At 47.5% G+C, this 18,069-nt stretch overlaps 6 protein-coding genes across 6 annotated transcripts; 1 reads left to right on the forward strand and 5 right to left on the reverse strand.

The window, feature by feature from the left end:
• Positions 1–1,023: 1,023 nt before the first annotated feature.
• On the reverse strand, positions 1,024–2,788 carry PFICI_10969 (uncharacterized protein; the record flags this gene model as incomplete). The annotated part of the gene is made up of 2 exons (XM_007839550.1): positions 1,024–2,478; positions 2,537–2,788. 2 exons carry the CDS (start codon positions 2,786–2,788, stop codon positions 1,024–1,026), a joined length of 1,707 nt encoding a protein of 568 aa, XP_007837741.1.
• Positions 2,789–4,253: 1,465 nt separating this feature from the next.
• Positions 4,254–5,246, reverse strand: PFICI_10970 (uncharacterized protein; the record flags this gene model as incomplete). Its single annotated transcript, XM_007839551.1, has 3 exons — positions 4,254–4,269; position 4,329; positions 4,442–5,246. 3 exons carry the CDS (start codon positions 5,244–5,246, stop codon positions 4,254–4,256), a joined length of 822 nt encoding a protein of 273 aa, XP_007837742.1.
• Positions 5,247–6,208: 962 nt separating this feature from the next.
• Positions 6,209–7,240, reverse strand: PFICI_10971 (uncharacterized protein; the record flags this gene model as incomplete). Its single annotated transcript, XM_007839552.1, has 2 exons — positions 6,209–7,024; positions 7,085–7,240. 2 exons carry the CDS (start codon positions 7,238–7,240, stop codon positions 6,209–6,211), a joined length of 972 nt encoding a protein of 323 aa, XP_007837743.1.
• Positions 7,241–7,609: 369 nt separating this feature from the next.
• On the reverse strand, positions 7,610–9,265 carry PFICI_10972 (uncharacterized protein; the record flags this gene model as incomplete). Its single annotated transcript, XM_007839553.1, has 1 exon — positions 7,610–9,265. One exon carries the CDS (start codon positions 9,263–9,265, stop codon positions 7,610–7,612), a length of 1,656 nt encoding a protein of 551 aa, XP_007837744.1.
• A 1,189-nt stretch (positions 9,266–10,454) lies between these two features.
• Positions 10,455–11,726, reverse strand: PFICI_10973 (uncharacterized protein; the record flags this gene model as incomplete). The annotated part of the gene is made up of 2 exons (XM_007839554.1): positions 10,455–10,633; positions 10,967–11,726. 2 exons carry the CDS (start codon positions 11,724–11,726, stop codon positions 10,455–10,457), a joined length of 939 nt encoding a protein of 312 aa, XP_007837745.1.
• Positions 11,727–14,898: 3,172 nt separating this feature from the next.
• Positions 14,899–17,676, forward strand: PFICI_10974 (uncharacterized protein; the record flags this gene model as incomplete). The annotated part of the gene is made up of 1 exon (XM_007839555.1): positions 14,899–17,676. The coding sequence occupies one exon, from the start codon at positions 14,899–14,901 to the stop codon at positions 17,674–17,676; it is 2,778 nt and encodes a 925-aa protein (XP_007837746.1).
• Positions 17,677–18,069: the final 393 nt, after the last annotated feature.

Raw genomic sequence — 18,069 nt, forward strand, 5'->3', positions numbered from 1 at the left:
TAGGTGGTATATATAATTGTAGTAGGCTAGAGAAAATCTTAATTTTGCAGGCTGACGGAATCAATACGATTCACTAAACAGAAGCCGGTTGAGACAGTCACTTTTTTTTTTTTTTTTTTTTTTTTTGACTGTCCCATAACCTTAGCTTTAGCTAGGCCAAAGATACTGCTATAGCCAAGGCCTAGTTACCCCGGCCCCGCAGACAATCGGTATGGGGTCTAGTGCACTTTGGTTCAATACTTACAAATGAGTAACTTTTTATACTAAAATGGCTCCTGCTTCTGCGAAAAGCAACCGCAATCATGCAAAGGAAGTATACCTAGGTGTATGCTCATATTCAGGTAGCCAACTTTCTAGTAATTGCATAACTTTTGGAAGAATAACAAACGTGACTATGTACGTAGGCAAGGTGAGGGGCTGCCAAACCCCACTCCAGCAGGGAACTACAGGCACGTTATAAAAAAAAAGCCAATCGATCAGATTTACACTAAAATCACACCAAAATCGCCCATTTTTCAGAGAGACATAGTACTATCACCAGATTAATTAAAAATAAATTCTGCTCGCAGGTCGCATGCGTACGTGACTTTGAATGATTTTGCTCTCACCTGAGCTAATATGTGGAGGGGGAATCAAAGACGAGATGATTATGGAAGCATTAAAAGGCGTCTGAGTTGATCTGTAGTCTATGAAAGAGAGGCGCTGAAAAGCGAACTATATATCCACGCAGGTAATCTGCGGTGGATATTAACTACGTCAGTACGATATTTGGCCAATCCTACAAGACTCTATGTGTTGTAAGCTTAAATTGTACGGATCCCGATAGCTTCATATTTCCACAAGCTAGCTGAACCGTTCCTGTATTGCAAGGAATATGTGTCTCACGATCCCTCAATGCTCAAACGGCTCAAAGACCAGGTTGTTGTAATACTTTGGCAACAAACATCCGATTCATGTAATGCTGACGGTCAGATCTCCGCGTTTTGCCTCGAACTTGAAGGTCCACCGAGGAAACACTAATTATTACTCATCTAATCCTTGCCTACCAACCTCGTCATTCTCCATGGAAAGCTCCTTGATAAGCAAGGAGAACACAAAGCCCAAAACAGAGGCTCCCATGAACACCAGCCAGACTACCTGAAAAGCCCGTGTGTACACGCCAATGATGGTATCCATGGCCTCTCTAGACACATCCAGGTCGCGGAGATAAGGTATAAAACTCAACGCCCCTGTGGAATCTTGCAAGAACTTTGCGGCGTCTGGAATTTGCCCATTGACCGCAACTGTATCAACGCTCATCTGGAAGGCAGAACTAAATACTGTTGAACCGATGGTCAAGCCAATGAGCGCACCAAAGAAGCGGAAAATCACGAGCATACCAGCCGCAATACCGGTATCGTTGGGATCTTTAGCGCTAGCCTGAGTCGGCAAGGCGGTCACGGTGAGGACAGTGCCGATGCCAACACCCATGAGGACTTGGTAACTGTAACTCTCGGCTGCAATAGTGTTGTGGTCCAGTCGATAGAGCATTCCTGTGAAGACTGTACTCAAAATCCATCCGCTCCAGAGTATTAGCTTGTATCGCCGCAGTTTATTTACCACAACGCCTGATATGGCGCTGAAGCCAATACTGACGGCACAATAAGGAAGTGTCGAAATACCAGCTTGAAAGGGTGTTTGAAGGTGAACCGCCTCATAATACAATGGGAGGTATTGAGAAATGCTGTACATCAGGAGACCATGAATTCCTCCTGAGAGTATAGCTCCATTTCCAGTTCTTGTGGTAAAGATACGATAAGGGAAAACCGGTTCAAGTGGCTTCCGTTCGTACCATGCCAGAATGCAGAGGAAAACCACGCCGATGATCAGTGGGAGCAGAGTCTTCCAAGAAGACCAAGGGTAAAGCGAATTGGCCCAGGAAAGGGGCAAAGCCAGACATGTTCCTCCAGTGCCGAATAATAATATGCCGACCCAATCAATACGCTCCAGTCTCTTGCGAAATTCTAATTGGAGATGTTTAATTCGTAGAAAGAAGAAGGCCAACATGACCGAGATTCCAAGAAAGGGGAGGTTGAACCAACCCAACCAGCGCCAGGAGATATACTGGCTAAAAACGCCGCCGAGGATGGGTCCTATAACAGCTCCTGTCGCATTAAAGACAGCATTTATCCCCATATATAAGGGACGCTCTCTTAATGTCGTAACATCGGAAAGCAGAATGACTTGCAATACATCCATGCCGCCCCCACCGAAGCCCATCACAGCACGACCAAGAATGACGATCTCCATGTTCCCGGCACGGGCGAAGATGATTGAGCCAGCAGTAAAGAAGAGAAGAGAGGTATACAACGGTATCTTCCGGCCGACGACATCGGATATAGTCGAATAGACCGGTTGTGTGATGGCGACGGCGAGGGTGAATGCGATACCAGCCCAAAAGGTCTCTAGAGTTGACCCTCCCAGCTCGTTCCCAATGGTCTGTCGTGATATATCTGGTCAATGACAGAAGCTCTTTCTGGTTAAGTAGAGGACTTACAGGTAGTGCTACTGCTAGAGAGTTGGCGTCCAATGCCACGAGGAAGCCAATAATGCCAAGTAGTAGAATGGACAGGTTAAATGACAAAGACTTCTTCTTTGCTCTTGTGGTGGCAGCAACGTTGTTTGCCTGGTCCTTCGGTCTATTCTCTTTGGTGTCGTTCGGAAAGTCGTTCGCTGTACTGCTGTTGGTTAGCACTCCTGGAGGGCCTTTGATCGGCGTAACAGCATGAGTGGATCGTATCTGATTCATTCTCAATTGCTTAATGCGGGAAGACGAAGGTTATTTTTCCGCTCTTCTTCTTTTTCTTAATAGGAAGTGGATATCGCTGTTTATCGAATATGTTTTTCGTTTTTCCTTCTCTTTGTTTTTCAGGGCAGCCAAGCACGCTTAGGTAGTCCTGGTTACTCGCAAGGTACTTTGAGAATATGACGGCCCTCAACTGAGGAGAAGCGCAAGCACGAATTACAGGATCGAAAGTTTCCACCTGCTGGCAGTGGAATTCGCACTTAGTGATCGCAATGAGGCCTCAGCTTGCTAAGAGGTTGAGCTGATATCGTGAGGCATAAGTGATCACCTGACCGTGTCGTAAGGCTGTTGGTAATCACAAATGACATGAGGGGCTAATTCCGGAGACTTTGGTCCGATTGTAAGATGTTGCAGGGAAAGGACCATGACCCTGTTGTGATAAGGCAAGGCTCGCCTAAGCGATCGCTAAATGTGCATTATTGAACGCTGCAGAGGGAAGCAACATCCTGCAGACCAGGCCTATCCCTGAAACTCGCACACCTGGTTAGGTATGCAGGTGGTCGGTACCGATGTAGGACATCTTCGTAATTTGCATCATGTGGTTTTTTACTTATCTTATTCCCGTGCCTACCTTGTCTTGCTTAGCAAGCTGTTTGTCTCCACTATTGAGCATTACACATGGAAGTATTCAATTTGAATGCCTCATTCTCGAGCGGCACAAAGAGTGGCATTGTGCTCGGACATGTCAAACCTTGATCTGCACTAAAATGAGTTTGGTATAACATGACTCCTGCTTCCGCGAAAAAAGACATCAGCCGCAACCATGCAAAGGAAGTAGACCAAGGTTTATGGTCATATGAAAACAGCCGACTTTATGACAGTTGGATACCTTTTGGAAGAATAACGACGTGATTGAGATGATGGGTTGCCAAAAGAGATGGGCTGCAAGCCGCCATGCGCGGGCCGCCGGTGAAAATGCCGCTGCGGTAGGCTTGCAATGCAATGTGACGGTTGGCGATACATGCATTCCATTCACCCGCAGGTATTGAATTCTGATCCTCCATCCAGGAGGCACAGTGCTACAGGGTCCAAAAAGCCCATAAATCCGTGAGGCTTGACTTCCATAGTTCATCATTTGTAGAGGGGTGCGGCTGGCTGGCAAAGATCCCGATTGTGGCATGGATCTCCATACAAGCATGCCATTTCGTGGGTACTTTTGGTAGAACAAGCACCAACAACAAGGTGGGCGCGATTCTCCTTGACGATGTTGCTTTGATACAGAGCCAGAGATGCGGGTCGGACCGTAACTGTTCACCAAAAGCTATGGGCCCTCATGGCGCCCCCTTTAGTAATACAAACCACAGCCTCTGTGGCGAAGCGATTGCATTTGATCATCTTGCAACAGCGTCTTTTTAACAAAAAAAGTACAAAGCCAAATAGTTATTTATCAAATACTCATATCGATGAATTATTGTACTTGCATTCTATATATACATACCCAACAGGAAAAGGAAAGAAGTAGAAAAATGCATACTATACTTACTCTGGAAAAAAAAAAAAAGCACTAAATTGACACCCCAGTTCTATCATCGCTTGCTGCTCTTAACTTCGATGTGGATATCTCTAGTTTGCAACCTTTCTTTGTTCTTGACGTACGGCTGACCTTTTTCTTCGGAACCCTTAATTCAATCTTGTTCAATTTTCCTTGTATCGTCTTTGCAGGCCGCGGTTTCTGCTGCTTCTGTTCGAGCAGTGTGGCGGGTTTCCTTTTCAAATCAATGTGCTGTTCAAATGATTCGGACTTGGATGTATTGATCGGCGAAGAGCGTCCTGGACTGTGATCCCCAGTCAAAGTCACTTGATCTGACAAGACAGCAATGGCCGAGTCACCTAGCTTCAGTGTGCTGAGCTTTCGAGGGCCTTTTTTGATACGGCCCTCCTGGACACTCCTCAAAACATCTTGCGTAGTGCCTCGTTTTTTGGATAACCGTCTCTTGGCGAGCTTAACATTCTCTATTATTTTCGGACAATATGGATTGGCTCTCTCCCACCACTGTTCGATTGATTGCATTTGATCAAATGCAACAACGTCTCGTTCGTGATCGTTCATGCTGAACATGGCCAAGGCCCATATGGCCTTTGAAACCATTTTCGGATTTTCATTCCAGCTGAAATACTTGTACTGAGCCCCCATTGCGAGTTTCATTCCATCTTCCGGAGCTGTAATAAGAAAGAATCGGAAGACTGTAACAGTCTCTGAAGTGATGATATATGCATACCTTGTCTTGCCGTAATATGCGTACATGCCCATTTGGCCCATTGGGTTTTTGACCTTGTAGTCATCATAATGTTTCTCACTTGCAAGCCATCTTGGATCAAAGACGCGATGTCTTTTGGCATCACCGACAGTGAATAATAGATCCTCCCTTTCCTGTCTCTTTGGTGAAATCGGCAAAGACATGAAAAGTGGCCAGTCCGGACCCGTCTTGGACGGTTGACTCTTTTCGTCTGGCAACTTGTTTGGCCTTATTCGTGTTTTTTCGAAGTCCAAATCGATCTCTGGGATCCGACTCAATCGAATTTTGTCGCGAATGTTATTTCCATTGAAATTGATTGATTTCTTCAGAGGATTTTGTAAGCACCCTCTGAACAAGCTGTTGACATCTCTCTCGTGCTTAACTCGATAGCATTTATTTAGGCCCCGGAAGAGATCCACCCCATCACCTTTTGTCCAGTTACCCAAATCTTTAGATAGTTCTTCTTTGAACAAACAATCGATGTTCTCTTCGGAAAACTCGTCCCACGGGAGTATGTTTTTATATTCGACCTTGGCGAAATGCTTATTCCATGGTGTTCCTTTGCCTTGCACCTCATCTACGTTTCTTTTGGGCTTTATGCAACTAAAGAGCTTTTCGCAGTTTCTTCGTTGTTTCTCCATGGCATAGTCAGCAATTGAAGAAAGCCCAGAAACAGAGCTGGCAGATCTCGGATGTGCCATGAAGTTAATGTGCCTCAATCTGCGATATTTAAAAACGGAGGCTCTAATCGGTTTTCAGGAAGCTTGTATTTTTAAGACTTAAGCTCTGACTATCTCTTCAAGGGATGTGAGATTCGAACTTATCTTGGATTTGATGGACGATTCTGGTGTCGTAGAATTTAGACTGCCCCGATCTTCATGGGGGACTGTGACTTAAAAGCTGACGCCGCAGTGATTGTACGCAGCATGATCAACGGACAGTCTACAATAAATTCAATGGGCTCTTGTTCCCTTGTTCTTTTCAATTCCTGTCATTTTTGGAGTAAAGTTGAGATTAAGAAATACAGCCATTGTCAAACTCTACCGAAGGATTAAAGGCAATACACCCTGGAGCCTGGTTCGTCATTGAATAATAAAGAAAGATAAAGACTAACAGGAATCTATTGTTAGGACTGTTGACAAAGCTGCTTCCATCTCCTTTTGTCTTCAGCCGACCAATTATGCATTTCAGCTGGACATCGGACGCCGTAAGTATGCCGATTGAAACGATCTTGGGATCGCACCTTCATCAGATAGTTGTAATTGCGAATCATGCGAATCGGAATCCGCCCAGCCGTTTGACCAAGTCGTTCGTTCCACTCATCAACAAGGTGATCAATGGCCCATCCATCCGCAACGCTGAGGTCACTCCATGCCAATCCATTGTTCCTATTGGCATAGAGCATGTCAGGGGTAAAACATGGATGTGGAGATGTCCATGCAGAGCTGAAGTCTAGAAACTTGCCATGTGCCACGTTTTCGTTATGTAGATCTCGGACCAGGATGCCACTTCGGTGTAAAGACTTCATCGCACGTACGAGGCGTGTACCAGTGGCGCAGTCTTTCATACTCAATGAAATGAGCATATCTTGGTAGTCGTCATACGATATACTATCTGTACACATGGCGCGCTCGATGGCTTTAAAGTCGGCTTCAACGAAATCTTTGACGAGCGATCGAAGCGGCATCCTCGCCCATTTCCTCTTCCAACCCCACACCTCTTTCCAGTCGTGATGGTCTTTCTCCTTGAGTTGTTCCTGGAGTTTCTTCCTCAATAAGATGTAACCGTGGCATTTGACGGCGTATTCCTCTATTCCATTCTCCTTCAACCGAGCGTATGCCCGGCACTCACAAGAGAAGGGATCAAAATACCCCAGACTCTCTCGTTCGCTAACCTTGAGACCACGCAGGATAGGCTCCTCGTCATGTTTCCAAAAAGGAAACTGTCTTGGTTATTAGCTTCTTTAATGGATTAAACAACTTGAATCAATGAGAATACTTACAATCTTGAGTGCATACTCCCTCTGGTTTATTCGCACCTTCCATACGTGTGCGTGGATGCCTTTTCCTAGAAACTCAATGAATTCGAGGTCATCTCTGTCCTCATTGAAGTCAAAAGGCAACAACCTGGGACCAGGGACTTTTGGTAGACCGGCCATGATTCAAATTACACCACGGAATAACAACAATACTTTGAAGTCCTGGGTGGGGGGAAGTCAATGATGGAGAAGTGGCGTATTGTTGCGCAGACTGTCACAGACATTTGGAGGACAAAGGATAAAACTAATACCGCCTAGCGGGCTCCCTAATTCCAGTGGTCTTTGTTTGAGGCAGGTCAATTGGGTCTACAAAGGGGTCCAAACAGTGAGTTCTTTGTTCTACTTAGCAGGTAGACTTTCCAATTTTAAGAAATCGCCAACGTGCTAACCAGTGCATTTCAGTCCAAGAGAAAATGAATTCAAGCACTAAAGGACGAATTCATACAAAAGTCCGCAGCTTTATTCCGTCTTATGCAGGAACCACTGCCTCTAATAAGGCGGAAGAGATTCAAACCATCCTTGGAGCAGCTCAACCGCATTTTCTGATGCGACTGGAATAGTTCCCCAACCGTCACCTAGTTCTTGTACAATCTTTTCGTCACTGACCGGGTTCCACTGTGTTGTGCCAGCTCCGTTGGGATTGCCAGTCTTAATGAAGTTGACCCAGTAACTGTTCATCTCAGTGGCAATAGAATAGTCTACAGCCTCCCAGGGCAGGTCTGTAGCATACAGGTTGTTCAATACGTAGTTGATTTCTGACTCGTGGTACGCGCCCCTGTTCTGCCCGGGCGGTGCATGATCCCACAAATAGTTGTATATGGGGCTGGCAATGCTGGAATTAGAAGTGCGCAGGCGGGACCACAGCCAGGTACCGACCTTGGAGCGGTCGATCCACTGCTGATTCTCAGCCGTGGAGGCTGTGGCCGAGTCGTTTGCCGGATATAGCTCGCGGAATCTGTCTGCCCACTCGCCTTCGTACGTCTCGTTTATGAATTCCAGATAGGCAGCAAGGGTGATGTTGAGACCATATGTAGCGCCATTTTCGTCTCTTGCATTTCCCGTTATTACAGGAACATCACTTGCGAGCCCCTTGATCAGCGTGTTGAGGTAGGTGTCAGGAACAGCATAGTAATCCAGATTGGCTGAAAAGCCGCCACCAATGGCCCCTCCTGGTGGTCCACTACCTCCTCCACCACCACCACCACCACCGCCGCCGCCGCCACTACCGGGCCCTCCAGGAGATCCCGTATCACCTGCAGCCAGTGTTTCCCAAGGTATTTCGCGCAGCTCGTCGATTGTTGTGACATTTTGGGCCGTCAGGTACTCGATGCCGGAGCTCAGGGCATCATCTAGCGTAATGTAGCCGTCTGCGAGCTTCTCTGGGTCATGGGGGTCGCGAACTCCGCTTTCGATAATGGCGCCGACAAATTGGCCTTTGGTGAGAGGACTGTTCAAGATATGATATGTGGCAGCTGCTCCGGCAGACTGTCCCTGGACAGTGATATGGTTGGGGTCTCCGCCAAAAGCCTCGATATTCTCATGGACCCATGCCAGGGCCGCAAATTGGTCCAACATGGCCCAATTGCCAGAGCTGTTGCTTCCCGTCTCTTTCTCAAATTCTTCCGAGAGCTGTGGATGAGCCAGCCACCCGAATGCATCTTGTCGGTAATTATAATTGACAAGAACCACACCCTTGTCAGCCATTCCACCTCCATCAAACAAGGCGTCTCGAGAAGTAGATAAAGCTGGGTGACTCCATAAGACCACAGGAAGCTTGGCATCGCTGGAATTTGCCACGCTCCATATGTTAAGATTGAGGCAATCCTCGCTGAATGTATATTCCGGATTCGTCACTTCTCCGGGGCAAGTGTCTCCGAACTCCTTTGCGTCCAAAGTCGTGTTCCAGGGCGAACGCCGCTGGGGCTGTCTGAAGCGATTCTGACCAGCAGTCGAAGCGGCATATGGAATACCTTTCCAAACAGTGATTTCAGCCCAATTCTGTAGATCGACACCCACTGGACTGGCATTAAATGCGGGATAGCCCTGAATTCCACCATATCTTGTCTGAACGATTGTGTCGTAGAGTGCAGCTTGCACAGACTGTGCGGCTACCAGGCCCGCCAAACCTGATAGTAGCAGTTTCATCCCTAAAAACTATGATCGAGATCTTGCAGGCCAATATATTGGAATTGCATGAGCACATATCAATAAAAAAAAACAATTAGAGACCTAAATGATTCTTTATAATATATTACTTCGGACTTGGCCTCGCTGCTAGGCTCTGTCATTGAGTTCCTGAAAGCATTAGCAAGATTGCCACTCTCACATGTGCTTACATGTAATAATGCTCACAACGCCAAGACGGATTCCCCTTAGCTTTACGACTCGAACACAATGCTTGTGGCAGTATAGCAATATAAGATAACTTTCGGCAGCCCGGATCAAGCTCCCAGCACGGAAAGTGCCTTGCACACTACATGGTATAGACGCGTAATTCGCCGCCTCGGTGTCCTCGGCGCTCAACCTATGCATCGGACTTAACGGAGCTCCGAATCACGAATCAAGCAGCCAAGAAATTCATTGCACCAGTCGAAACCAAGTGTACGGGTTTCAGTACTCTTTCAATGATCTTGTTCCTATTACATGCGAGAATACTAGATAAAGCTATAAGGAGGAAAAATGAGAGTTATGTCGTGTTAGGTGTCCCGGAATGATCCAAGCTCCAGGTCCGTACATACGGGCCGTTGCCGGGCGCAAGACGCCGTCAAAAGGTGGGGCCTTGACTCTGGCGGCGGAATAAGTCAGCAGCTCTGTTGTGCCACACTGGACGTATTGCTCTTAACAACAAGGCAGTCAGGACATATTTTCAAGTCACCAAAGTGAGCAGCGATTGGCGAAATTAGTGACGAAGGTCGGTGTAAGAAAGAAATAGAAAAAGAAGCAGGTCAAATGGGATTTGCCGTAGTCACTGTGGTCATCTTGCCATGATTTTATGTCGTTTCTTCAACTCTATGAAGCTTGTCTTCTTCGTAAGACGAGTATCTCTCCGACAAGGGGTATCCTCCATCATGGGGTATCTCTCCACCAACGGGTATATCTTCAAAAGCACAAAAACAATTAACAAAAAGAAATTCTCTCCAAATCCAAACGCCTGTGCCGGTTGTCCCAAAAAGCATTCCTGTTTCCGTGGTCATACAAAATCCCTCTTGGGGGTGATCTCAATCCTCCTCCCAGTCCTCGTTGTCCTGCACGTCCGAGCTAGAGGAGTCGGGCACTTTCTCCAGAGTCTTGCCCCTGCCCGTTTTGTCTCTTTTTAGACTCAGGTTTGGCCCATTTAAGCGAGGTCAGTCTCCTCTTTTATCTTCTCGTCCTCCTCCATCTCCTCGTCCTCCTCCATCTCCTCGTCCTCGTCCGTCTCCTCATCCTCGTCAGAGTCCTCCTCGTCTGAGTCTTCCTTGTTGTTGTCGACTGCGTCATTGACCACCACTATCATTGCCGGCTTGTGGTAACCCCCTGCCAATCGAAATACGTTAGCTTGGATGGAAGGCGAGAAGTGATATCAACCACTCGAAGGTTGAAAAAGAAAGTGCAGCAATGGCAGAATTGCCGTGTAGTTAGAGTGTTGCGTTGATTAAGTTCAACTAGTAAGATGCTAGGTAGGCAGGTACCCGTGGAATCCCTTTCAAGGTATCCCGTGACCCCATAGTACTGTCCTAGGAATCTGAGGGGCAAGGCAAATCTTTCTAGAATATCTTGCCAAAAGAAAATAAGAAAGAAAAAAAGGGAAGAAAGGGCGCAGGAGAGAGAAAACTAAGAGAGAAAAGATAAAAAGAGAAGGAAACTTACATTTGATCATCTCCTCGTCATCGGCATCAACGCTGGGGCCGAGTCCTTTGACCATGTCCCACAGCCAAGCGCAAGAGCTTGAAACCGAGTCGGGGTCGCTTCCGGAGATCTCGTGGCTCCTGGTGAGCAGCTGGGGGTTGCCGGCCTGCCAGAACTCAATCAAGTCGTCCTTCATGGCATAATCGGCGAAGGAGCTGAGAATGGTGCGCCAGTTACGCTTGTCTCTGATGAGGCGGTCGCGGTCCTCATCGCCCGTGTTGGGTTCCAAGGTGTGTGATGCCAGTTCGTTGTGATCCATGTCGTACATGATGACGCGGAAGCCGGGTTGGCCCTTGGGCATCTTGCAAACGGCGATGCCGAGGCCGTGGCGCTTGCAGTTATCGCTCCAGTACCAAGAACGCTTATTCCATGGTTTTCCGTTGGGCTTCCTGGCCTTGTGGAAAGGTTTGATGAAATCCTCCATAGGGTCATTCCAGTAGGTGACGACGCCGAAAACAGTTGTTTTGCCCTCGTTTTTGATCATTTCCATGGCGTGCGTGTAGAACTCCATGAAGGTGGCATGTCTGTCGTTGAGGAACCCACTGGCCACGCGCCAGTCCTTGCGGTCATTGGCGTTCCCGAAACCGATAGGGTGCGTGAAGACTGCGTGGTTCAAGACTTTGGGGTCGGAGCGGGTGATCCGGGCGAATCTCGAGAACTGCTGGATGGACCGCGGGTGGGAATGGCAGTGAGGGAGTGCTGGAATAAACTCGCGAGACATTTTGTGGAATGTATGCTCAAGTCGAGTCTGGTGATGACTACCAAGAATGGGAGATGTGTGCGAGGTTGAACTTGTGCGTAAGTACTTGGAAAGTTATCCCCAAGACTTGGACAGAGAATGTAAACAAGACCAAGGTCAAGTAGCAGAATCTGAGGGAAATGGGGATATGACTGTGATAGTTTTGGTAAAGGCTCTGGGGTAGTTCCAAGTGGCGTTGAGTGGTGATGGTTCAGAAATGGAAGATGTGTGCACAATCGAGTTTATGTGCGAGTAGTTGGGAAGATGTTGAAAATTTGGACAGAAAATGAAAACTCCAAGGTCAAGGAAAAATATGGTGCAAACAGAGATGGGATGGTGCTAAATACGACGACGCCAGCCCGGTGGCGGCTTGATGACCATGGTTGCCCCGACAGTGTGTGGGCGTGAGTTAATTCATAGGAGTGGGATTTCACAATTTTGCAAAATTTGTTTACATACACATTCTACCTGGAGGGACATCAAATATGCTTTACTACTACATATTCATGGGCAATCGGTTTTGGCCAAAGACGATGTAATCTGGGTAAGGAAGTAAATATCTTTTTCCAGCGGTGCTCTAACCAGGACCACTTCAATATGGCTTTTTCAACATAAGTACAAAAGAAACAAGTGGATATTTGCTAATCCTCCTACTCGAGCGCAGGTTGCCTGTATTTCTGCGGTTCGAGATGCCACGCCCTGATGTCGGGGCTACAAACGGAGCAGAGAAACACCGACCCGTCCGGCCACCCAAACACGAAACCAGATTCCCTGCGTTAGTCGTAAACAATGATTGATATTTGTTGAAATTTTTGCCGATCGTTCAAACCCAGATGGCCACATTTCGTAGGCTCTATTTATCGGGCCACGGACTGTGATATTGATGTTTTATTGACAATCGCCGTCCCTGTTGACATGACTGAAGCTTCTCAGGCTTTTTATTGGCGTTTGAACCTGCGAATATATTTACTCATGTATCGTATCGCGAGACGAGATTTGTTCCGGTACATAGAGATTCTCAACGTAAATTATTTGCACCGAGAACTCCCACCACCTGCTCTCTACTGTGACTTGTCATTTCTCATACTTCGTGAGTCTCTTGGTTGATATGAGATAGCATTCCATCGAGTATCTCTGTAAACTGGCCTCGGGATTCTCCTGTCCACACAAAACTTACAGACCTTGCGATTTAGATCAGCCAGTCAGCGCCATTCAAAGCTGAAGTGCCGTGTCAGGAATCTGTTCGGGTATTTTCGAGTCAATGAATTGTATCTTGGGAAACGCGAACTCCAGTGGTCTAACCTAGAACATCTGTTTGTCGTATCATTCTAGCTGATCTGCGCAGACTCCAACCTGACAGATATCTGCCAGGATGACCCGGCCCTCAATACTGCATATTGCTCTTGTGGCCGCGACATGTACAATTCTTTGCCTTACCCCTTCTTTACGATTGTTATTGAGCCAATGGCATCGATCGCGTCAAGACTTTTATAGCTGTCGTGTCGTACATTGAGTCGCCGCGTTTGAAATATTCTCTTGGCTGGCCGTGTCTACCATATCTATATTCAATGGGTATATACTCATAGCCAAGCAAAAGTCGCCGAAGCTCCAAGTTTGGCTACATGGCGATTCAACTATGTGCCTAGCACTTACCAGTTACATTCACTTGATAAACTGGTGGCCATGGGTCTCGAGAACAATTAGCTTGAGCGCTTTCAAATGGTCCTTTTTTTTTCTTGCATGTTTCTGAGTTCCGTCGTGTCCGTTGCCCTTTTGGATCTGGGGCAAAGGAGGTTAATTAGCAGATACATCTGGAAGAGGAGACCTTCAATGCATTTGACCACTTTGATCACTTTGCTCTTTATCCGGATTCGGATGCTGGCAAGTATTGATCTAGTTGTGACCAACTCAGCATACTGCAACATGCTTTCAATTGTGTCCGTGTCGTCCGACGCCTTCCTTTGACCTATACAGCAGGTTCAACAGTTATGAAATGCATGCGCGGAACGTTCTTTTCTATAGGCTACTGACATGGCATTGCGACTATAACACGGCAGCGACGAATGCGAATGCACATACGGGATGACTTGTACAGGTGAAGTCACGTACAGGTATACGCGCAAGGACCCCTCCGCGACAGACTTCTCGCAGCACGTCAAGATCTGCAACCGCGACTTCAATTGTTACGCTGCGATATATTGGACAGCACGAATATCTGTTACATCTATGGCCAGACCATGATGGCAACTCCATGATGGCAACACGAGCAAACGTTGCCACCAGGCGAGACTGCTCTTCCCTCAACTCGCTCTTGTGCAGCTAATTCTGCATCCAACGAAGGGAGAAAATAGTAAAAGATACAAAGCCGTGCTTGACGAAAAGAGGCATGAGTGCAAGGGGCAACACAAGAATAAATAAAAAGACAAGGTTGTGGCTCGTTATTACAGTTCGAGTGATGCATAAGGGCCGGGGCAGCCACAGGTGGCTAGCTTGTGGCCCTCCCAATTGTTGACGGCCACTGGCACTAACTGCCCAGGTGGTCATAAGCCTGCGCACGGGTGCTATTTTGAAGTTCGGTGGGCGATGCGATATGGTTGAATACAGATTATATATAAGACACCTTTGTATCATCAATAAAATTAATAATTCATGATAATGGTTGGAAATGCCTTATATATCTATGGAGCTTCCTGATTTTGGAGAATTTATCTATAATACCTTGATATAAATGTGCAGAAACGGTGGATTTTGGTGGGATTTCGCTGGAACCGTGTGGAGACTTGCAACTGGAAGTCGGTGTACCTAGCTTCAATGGGGCATCCATCTTTACACAACTAACTTTACCCCGTACCGTGCCCTGTGAGTTATGGCAAGCAGAGTCTAGCTTAACTAGCAGCCTGAGGATTTAATAGCGAGATGAGGAGGCATGTGATCACTAAAATCACGCAGTGATAAAGTTGTTTGACTTTAGGCTACCCGCATCATAGCCATGAAACCGTTAAATGTCACGATGCACTATGTGGAGCACGATATTTCCCCCCTATTAGTCAGTCACGTGCTGGTCTAAGAGGTCGTTGACCGCCATATAACAAAGACCCGTTGGTTTGCTTCAACTTCTCTTTACCTGTATTACAACTTGTCAAGTTCGCCCATCATGGCACACGCCCAGGAGCCCGGCGCGTTGCTGTGGACCATCACGGTCTTCACCTGCAAGGCCTGGTTTGTTGGAACAATCTACACTTGCCTTGGCATGCAATTTGTAGTTGTTCTGGCCGTGCTTTACTTCTTCATCGGGGTGCTCAACTTCGACCTGATCGTTCGTCGATTCTCTCGCAGGATGATTCGAAGAACTCGTCGGAGGCTACGGCTTATGCAGAGACTGCCTCTGATAGAAGCTATCACTTCAGTAGCTGCGTCTGTTGCGGGGACCTTTCAGCCGGTCCAAGAGTCCATTGCAGAAGGGACACGAAGCGAGCTGGACGTTTGGCAGCTGCACATAGGCCCATTGGCTGCATCGCTTGCCTCACTAGTGTCTTTGGTCGTATCCAGTGTGGTTGAAATGCTAATCGTTCCCATCAGCATCAAGGCCTGGAGGCTCTTCGGCGTAGCAGTCAGAGAGGCAGTGGAGGATCTGGGACTTGCGGCGCACACGATTGAGTCATCTTGTCAACACATTCCTGGTTATCTCACAGCGCGAGCGCGACTTTCGCGATGCTTCTGGGTCTTCTTCAACTCGACTGCCGCAGATAGACTTGCTGACTGTCTGCTGGTATGGCGATCGCTTCTAGTTCATGGAAACAACTACCTTTCCCGTGGTCTTAGTGCGTGGATATCCAAGACCTTGGACGTTCTCGACCTTGCAGGGTATAAGCCATACAAGAACAACATAAAAGAGGTCCTGGGTTTCTCTCAGCATTTTGCCATTATTCTCGAGCCTTTGATCCGAAACTTCTACAAAGAGAGTAAAGAGATCACGTTGGACGAAATACGCAGAGTCTCCGCAGCCAATGCGCTCGTGTATGGCTCGACCGAATCATTGACAGGAGAACAGTACGAAGCGATTGAAACCAGAGTCCGGCTCATCAAGCTACTTCCAGGGCGAGATAACGTGGCGCTGAGATGCTCTTTCATGACCGTCGACCTCTATGATCCGCTCTGTCCGGAGTTCGAGGCTCTCTCCTATGCATGGGGTTCTTTCGATCTTGAAAAATACATCCGGGTAAATGGAAAGCCGTTCGAGGTTTCGAATTCTTTGCACGAGGCACTGCTACATCTCCGACGGGAAAGGGAACCTCGGATGCTGTGGATTGATGCTCTTTCGATCAACCAGAATGACATCGAGGAAAGAGGCTCACAGGTTCTCTTGATGGGTCACATCTACTCCAAGGCATCCAAGGTTGTTGTCTGGTTGGGCAATAGTGAGCCGTGGGGTCTGCGCCACGCTATTAGGGATACGAAGGTCCACATGTTCCCGGGCAAACAACAACGGGTTCAATCTGAACTGGTTCACGTCGGATTGCTCCATGTGGTACGTTCCCTCCTTCGAAGATCGTGGTGGACGCGAGCCTGGGTCGTACAGGAGCTGGTCCGAGCCCGCGCCGTCGAAATGCAGTGCGGCTGCAGCACTTTGGACTGGGAACATTTTTGCGCTCTGATTGATGCCATTGGTGGCAGCACGCATCGTAAAACACTGCTGGACTCAACCTTGGAGGCACAGCCTGAACACAGCCCGATGAGTTCGTCTCCATTTTCACTCAGAAAATCCCACTTGGCCGAATTCCAGTCGCTACAAGTGGCACGCAAAGCCTGGCGTGCCAACCTCGATTGTAAATTGGTCACATATGCAAAGAGCTCAAGTGACACCACTCAATGGAACAACTCGGCGGACCTCTTAAGTCTCGTCTACTTGTTTCGTGGTCGACGCGCGACAGATCCCCGTGACAAAGTCTTTGCCTTCTTGGGCCTTGTCGATAACAGGGATGCCCTCATCATTCCGGACTACGATCAGACCCCATCGCTTTTGAGCATCGAGTTTGCCCGCAGGCATATCCGACTTCACCGCAAATTATCAGTCATAGCCCTAGCAGAGTTTGCTCGCGAACTCAATCGAGATGACTCACATCTACCTTCCGACAACATTGAAGACTACTTGCCAAGCTGGTGTCCGGCTTTCATGAGTACAGGGTCTATAAGGCACGGCCTTTATCAAGCCCCATTCTGGACAGGATTTTCCTACCCAGAGGATAATTTTGCTGCAGCGGATGGCTTATCAAATGTGATTGCAATCGACAAGAACGAAGCGCTACGAAATCGTTTTAGCCCGGGATGCAAAGAAGATGATGTCTACACTCTACTTGTTCAAGCTGTGAAACATTTGGGCAGCGCAGTCGTCGAGGCTGAGCGACTTTCTGACTCTGATGGAGTCAGTACTACACAGAGAGATTTCAATTGCGACAAATTGTTCGCGAAGTGGCAAGGAATTGCAGATTTTGCAATCGAGAAGCGCTCTCGATTTCCCGAATCAAGTTTCCCGGGAACATCGCTGTCCCGCGACGCGCTTGTACACCTCACTGTGACGGCAGGCAAGTTTTGCGCAATGCCACCGTCAACGGACCCTTCTGAACGGACATTTTATCTTCAAACTCGTGCCGATACTTGCCGAAACAGACAACTTTTCCTTACTAAAAACGGGCTTCTCGGCTTGGGGCCTAAAGGGCTGAGGATAGGCGATGAAGTGAAAATATTGCTTGGCATGCAAGCTCCGGTCATGCTGCGACGAGTTGAGACAACTGATGGCAAGATTAAAAGGCAACTATGGAAATATATCTACCTCGGGCAGGTTTATATACACGAATTGATGGTTTACAAAGGGAACCTTCAAGAAGATATCAAGTCGCGCTCAGTCTCATTGGAGGACTTGCTCTTGGTTTAGGGGGGTCACGGTATATATGCGAAGTTATCGTCATCGAATCCATGAGAGAATTGCTTCCGACGACCTTTAAAATCAGCGGTTTTCAACATTCGTTACCATCAATCTACACCGCGATGGAAGCTTTTGAGCAATAACCCGGGCGGCCACCATGATGAGCTCAAACAACAACAACAACGAGGCACGCAGGCCGACAAGCCAAATGCCAAAGATAACTACCGGATTACATTCAAGGAGAGAATGTGTGTCACGCACTCAGAGACCCAACATCGTAGATGATAATACGAGACGACGACTGCTCAATTACATCCGATCAGGGGTTCGATTCGGGATTGCTATGCGCAGTCAGCTAAAACAACGTGTCATCACGTTCACAAAGTACGTATATGGTTGCAG

The sequence above is a fragment of the Pestalotiopsis fici genome (genome assembly GCF_000516985.1).
Source record: "Pestalotiopsis fici W106-1 unplaced genomic scaffold PFICI_Scf_8, whole genome shotgun sequence".
Taxonomy (NCBI): Eukaryota; Fungi; Ascomycota; class Sordariomycetes; order Amphisphaeriales; family Sporocadaceae; genus Pestalotiopsis; species Pestalotiopsis fici.